This window comes from Impatiens glandulifera, chromosome 4 (genome assembly GCF_907164915.1).
Source record: "Impatiens glandulifera chromosome 4, dImpGla2.1, whole genome shotgun sequence".
Classification (NCBI taxonomy): domain Eukaryota; kingdom Viridiplantae; phylum Streptophyta; class Magnoliopsida; order Ericales; family Balsaminaceae; genus Impatiens; species Impatiens glandulifera.
The window spans coordinates 42830581-42837047 of NC_061865.1; the positions used below are offsets into that span (position 1 = coordinate 42830581).

General features: G+C 27.3%; 1 protein-coding gene across 2 annotated transcripts; it reads right to left on the bottom strand.

Annotated features, from left to right (window-relative positions):
- Positions 1-791: 791 nt before the first annotated feature.
- LOC124934304 (probable tocopherol O-methyltransferase, chloroplastic) lies at positions 792-4746 on the bottom strand. Of its 2 annotated transcripts, none has more exons than XM_047474816.1 (6): positions 4240-4746; positions 2270-2436; positions 1924-2028; positions 1440-1643; positions 1201-1303; positions 792-1084 (listed from the first exon to the last, which is right to left on the bottom strand). In XM_047474816.1, exons 1-6 carry the CDS (start codon positions 4733-4735, stop codon positions 984-986), a joined length of 1176 nt encoding a protein of 391 aa, XP_047330772.1. In that variant the 5' UTR covers positions 4736-4746; the 3' UTR covers positions 792-983. The 2 variants fall into 2 exon arrangements, with proteins under 2 accessions (XP_047330772.1, XP_047330771.1); XM_047474815.1 differs by having other exon boundaries at positions 1924-2031.
- Positions 4747-6467: the final 1721 nt, after the last annotated feature.

The window sequence follows — 6467 nt, forward strand, 5'->3', positions numbered from 1 at the left end:
CAATGTTAGTAGTTTTTCGATGAAGGATTACTTGGATGAAAAATATACGGTATGGGTGGAACTTCGTGCACAATGGGCCACATTTCAGTCTCCAATTCAAGTACCTCATGTGAGTATTGAGATTCATCCAACGACGGGATGACCATGTGTTGACTAAATAACCAGTAACAAAATTCCATATAATTGGATTAAGTCAAACTAAAATATGGGTATTGATTGATGAGGTAAATAAAAAAAGTAACACTTGGATTATACAATAGTAAAGAAAAAAAAAAAAAAAACATTTAAAAGAAAAAAATGGTTAGAGTAATCATTCGTGTAGACAACTGAAAGATTGTCTTGATGTGCTCAAGAATGAAAACAAGTATGATACCATGTTAAATAGAGGAAAATATTTTATTGAATTGTTATATTAAAAGTTATATAAGGTATAGACATTACATTTATAAGAAAACTAATATTATTTTATATTATAACATTTTTTTTTAAAATAAAATAATTTTAATATTTTAATAGATAAAAAAATTAAAAACATTAATAAATAATTTGGATATTTTAATAGATAAAAGTGTCACTAATAAATGAAAGTGATAGTTAAATCTTACATAAAAATTCAAGGATGATTCAAGCTCTTCATGTAATTTTGATCTTTTAGAGTAATCGTTATTCTTATAAAATAGTTTTTATAAGATAGTGTAATGAAACATTACAGTTTTGGACTTTTTCAATATTTTTTTTTACATAAAAGCAAGATAATATTGAAAAAATCAACAGGCTCTAAAATGGTCATATTTGAAACAAAGATAATAATCCATTATTATTCAAATGAGATTACTGCATGAAAACAACCATCATCAAAATTAAAAATTCATTACAGACATTATTATTCAAGCATGCTCAATGTAAGCCGCCAAATTAAAAATTCAAACATCATTATCCAGTTTCTCAATGAATTCCGCTTCTTCTTCTTCTTGTACCTTTGACTAAGGTTTACGGCAAGTAATAATGGCAAATTTGATTAAACCCTTGTTGTATCCTTGTATCATCAATGGCATAACTAATGCCCCTTTAATGGTTTTCCAACCTAGACAATGAAATTAACATGCATAGTTAGGATCATATGAATTTCATGCAACAATTTATATGGAGGACAGGCAGGAATCAGGTAGATATTGAATGGATTTCATGTTAAATCCTTACCACTCTTGAACAATGAGATAAAACCCTTCCAACTGAGGGCTGATTTTATAACAGCAGGCCAGAAAGGGGCAACATTATCAGTCCAGTCTGCCACTTTAATGTCCTGACAGTAGCCAAATCCTCCACAAGATTATTATTCATGAATAAATTCTGAAACTTTTTGGATATGGTTAAACATGATGATAAATTATTTTAAAATAATTATTAGTGTTTATTTATTTTATTCTTCATATTTTTACCTGGAGATTGAGGGAGTCAAGTAATTTCACATAATCCGCGGATGAACACCAGTCAGGAAGATAATAAGAATTACATATCTTCTTTAGTAATACTTGTTCATCCTTGAGCAATGTTTCTTCACCTGGTGAGAGATCTCTGTGGCACCAGGTCACTATTATGATTTTCCCTCCTGGAGCTGTTACACGAGCTAGCTCATTTACAAACTGTTCAAAAAATATTGAGAGCAGAGATCAGTGACCATAAATAAATAAAGCCATCAATCAAGAATCATGTGAGAAAGATAGAAGAAGACAAGATTGAGTTTTTGTTTGATTAGTGATTCAAAAGGCCCATGTGTTTTTTCTTTTCTGAAGATTTGGAAATGAGCTGTGTTTCCAATTTCTTTTTAATTTATCGTTACCCTTTTGAAAGAAAAAAAAGAAGAGAAACGTCACAAATCAATTTGTTTGTTATAAATATGAAAGATATGGAGCAAAACAAAACCTTTTGCTTGTCAGGCATGTGTTCTCCACTTTCCATGGACCACACTAGATCAAATTCTCCATTCGGAAATGGCTGTTCTAAAGCATCTGCAACTTGAAATGTCACCTGCTAATTATTAACAAAATTTGTCATCCAAGATAGAATAATTTTCCTTGCCTTGATCTGTATAGGTCAGGATCTCTTTTTCGTTTCAAATATTAAAAGCACGCAAAGTAAATCTATGGTTGTACATCCATCCATCCATCATGTCACATTGAATTGGATTGGTAGAATCTATGGATTTGTTCGAAATCGGAAGGAGACTGTGTTTGACAGAAGGCAAAAAATTGGAATTAATCTAAATAACCTGGTCCAAGCCTTTGGCCACAGCAAGTTCTTGAGCCCTTTTAGCTTGGACAGGACTGAGAGTGATTCCTTGACACTGAGCTCCATACTTCCTTGCCAGGTACCTAGAACTGCCTCCTATCCCACATCCAACATCCACAATTCTTTTGGGCTTATTTGCACTGTCATCTGTGTAAAGATATATAAAACAGCTGTTCATTTATTTTTATGTTTGAAAATTAAAGTTTGTATAAATAAAGTGCCGCGAATTGCAACACAATCATAAGAGAAACAAGAAACTAAACAAACAAATAGTGAAGAGGTATCAATGTTATAATGCTAGTTCAAGGATCACCAAAAATAACACATGAAATTGACAAATAAAACAAGTTCTTTAGATCCGATTGCTCCCCATCTAAACAGACTGATTCTTAATAATATATAATTTTTTTATTGGGAAAGTGTCTAGGATTAGGAACAAGAATTATTTTTTGGGCAAATCTTCTAAATTTTTCTTTACATAATAATTAAGCCAGAAAAGCATTGAAGAAGATTGAGAATTAAGTTCATTCTAATCAGATGTATGGTCATAGAACAAATAAGTTACGAATTGAAATTGAACACATTAATTAATGAACTCAAACAATCTACCCTACCACTATCTTGATGTTGTGATATTAATCATTAAAAGACAACAAAACTCAAGCCACCAATAATTCAAACACAAGAAACTACACAGCACATTTGAAAACTCATTCTAGAGCTAGATCTAAACTTGGAGTATAATAAAATAATGTATCTCATCCGAACGTTGATTTAGATAAGATAATGTTCTAAAACATAACTTACTTATCTCATCCGAATTTGTTAACGTTTTCTAGTTCAAACTCAAATTCAGCTCCATAAGTTTTCAGATGGGCCCAATTTGACATCATATGAGACAATGTGAGGTAGGAGTTGGTGCCTTTGGCCCCATTATTATCCCAATTATTATTACCTCAACTAGAAATCCTTGTGTTTTTTGTTAATCTTGACCAGAATAAAACAGCGTATCAATCCGAATGTTAATTTATATAAGATAATGTTTTAAAATATAACCAATAATTCAAACACAAAAAACTACACAGTACATTTGAAAACACATTCTAGAGATAGATCTAAACTTGGACAAGAATAAAACTTATCCAATCCAAATGTTAATTTATATAAGATAATGTTCTAAAATATAACCAATAATTCAAACACAAAAACTACACAGTACATTTGAAAACACATTCTATAGCTAGATCTAAACTTGGACAATAACAAAACAATTTATCTCATTCGAATGTTAATTTAGATAAGATAATGTTTTAAAACATAATCCGAATTTGTTATGTTTTTAGCTCAAACTCAAATCCAGTTCCATAAACTATTTCAAATGGGACCCAAATTGACATCCAATGCCACAATGTAATGCAAGGAGTTGATGTCTTTGTCCCAATTATTATTACCTCAACTAGAAATCCTTGTATTTTATTAATCTGGATCTGACAAAGCAAAGGAACAGTTGATGAATTTGTCAGACAAATTGCAAATATAGTATGCTTTCAAAATTGATCTAATGTAAATATACATCTCAATGAGAAAAGTCTGTCATAAATGGTAGTATTTTCAAATGAAATCTATTTCCTCCATTATAGGTTTACAACCCCATTGGGTATGATTTTACAAATTATAAATATTTTTTTCAATTTAATATGTTACAATAATCATATATAAATTCAAACTATATACATAAATTAATTGGCAAAAAGATTAATCCTAAAATTAGTAAATAAAAAAAAAAACTTAGAATTGTTTTCATGTCTTTATTTAGCAAAAATCAACATAAATTGAAGGCATAATAATAGGTTAACATGTAAACTATGTTCAACGATGATTCTGAAGCTAAAGTTGTTTACTTTATAAGTAGGGTTTAACTTGGAAGGAGAGAAAAGGGGAAATACGAACCAGAAATTCCAGCAAAAAGGAGAGTTTCTTCAATCATACGGATCTGAGCTGAACGGTGATATGCATCAGAAGTATCTCCATTACTTCCTTCATAGAATCCATGGTGCATATGCTCTCCCCACATGTCTTCCCATATTCCAGAAGACTCGTCATAGAAATCTGCTATCCCTTGCTTCAATGAATCATTCGGCTTGTTCTCATTGGCAATCACCATTTCTGTGGGTTTAGTAGATCGAATTGAAATGGGTCCTCTTCTTCGTTTCCTTGGGAGATTGCTGCAGCTAATTTTGGGTTTGGGCAAATGCGGCGTCTTTAGGTATGTGAAAAGCAAACACTCGGATTGATGCTTATTATACCGTGGATTCTTCTTCTTATAACTATTTTTTTTCACGAATAGGAAGGAATTGTTGTTGAAGGCTTGAATCATGGTTATGGGACTGTGATAGGTCATAAAAGTAGATGCTAAAAGATTGGCCATGTTTGATTGATGAGTCATCCTCACCTTTATTTATTTATTTATTATAGTGCTTTTTTTTTCTTCTATTTTTTCCTTGGTTATAATTTAAAAAAATAAAGATATTTTTTTTTTTTGATAAAATGATTTTAAAATATTAATATATAATAAAAAAAATATTTTTTATAAAATGAAATTATAAAATATTTTAATTAATGAATTAAAGAATTTAATTTATTAAAAAATTAAAAAAATAATATTTAATTAATAAAATTATGCAAAATTGTATTTTGCTACTGGCTTTATTCGGATTGGGTTTTTTAAAAAACTTAGTGGAAGAAAAAAATAATAATGGTTGATGATTTTGAGGAGGTGATGATTATTTTTGGTAAAATAATTAAAAGTTTATTAATATATATAAATAAAATAAAAAATAATAATTTAAAAAGATTTATTTTAATATTTTGGTTAATGAAATGAGTGATGTGATGGTTGAGAATTGATTGATTAAAAAATTGATTTTGTTTGAATTTTTTTTTAAAATTTAAATAAAACAAAGCCAGAAAATTGAATACTTAATTTTAAAAATTAATATTATTAATAAATAAGTAATGTTAATTTTTTTTTCTAAGAAAATATATAGAATAAATAAATATATTAATATGTGTGGTTATATATGACTATATGAAATTACATGAACACGAATGACTCTATTAAATTACTTAGATATTTCCACATATTATGAGTGGTAAGAAAACATACAACAAAATGTCCTAGTCAACTATCAAATTAGAAAAAATCTGTCCAAATAACGTGAATAAATATAACATCATTAGTTACTATTATCCTTATAATATTTTTTTGAAAATAATTTTTTTTCATTTATTTTCTAAAAATGAAGTATAAAAAAATTGTATATAATTATGTTTTGTAATTTTATATAATGATAAATACTTTTTTTTTAAAGTTAGAATTCCACCTAAATATGAATTTAAACATAAGAACCTTATTTATGTATTAATATATATATTTAATTAAATTTATTTAAATAAGATATTTTAAAAAAATAACATTTTCAATAAACTTATCCACAAATCTTTTCAACTAACTCAATATATAACCCAACTTATATATAACCCAAAAACTGAATAAAAAAAAAATGAAATTGAATATACTTATGCTATGTAATTTTATAATATAATAAATATTTAATTTTAAGTTTCCTTTTCCATAATTATTTAAGTTTTTGCTATATTCCAATCTTAGTTTTTTCGGGTAAAATAAAATATTATCATATAAAACAATTTTTCCGTTTTTAGATTTGGGTGTAGATTTTAATTGGGTTTTATAAAGAAATGTCATTTTTTTTATAAATTTATATCTATCTAATAATGTGTTAGGGTAAACATTATTTAATCTAAATTTACATATAAAACAAATTAAGAAAATTATAACAATATCTTGTAACGATCAAACTCCAAACTCAAACATAGAATGCATTTTCAAATGAACCAATATACTATTATTTTTATGTTTTATATTCAACTTTTGCAAGTTAAACTTGGTTATATCTTCAACTATCCTTTCATTTATATATTTGTAACATGATAAATGTTAAGCAAAAGAATTTAGTATCATTGTATACATAATTATTTTTTGTATTTTTTTTAAATATCAAAATATACATTCATTTTTTCTCCCCAATTTATAACTTTTAATAAACCCGAGTAAATAATTTTTTTTTAATTCTTATATAGACACATTTTTTGAGATT

Coding starts and splice junctions, on each gene's coding strand:
- LOC124934304 (XM_047474815.1), bottom strand. CDS start 4,735: ATGACTCATCAATCAAACATGGCCAATCTTTTAGCATCTACTTTTATG. Junction 2,032..2,269: donor TGGCCAAAGGCTTGGACCAG/GTTATTTAGATT, acceptor GTTAATAATTAG/CAGGTGACATTTCAAGTTGC. Junction 1,085..1,200: donor TATCTCATTGTTCAAGAGTG/GTAAGGATTTAA, acceptor TTCATTGTCTAG/GTTGGAAAACCATTAAAGGG.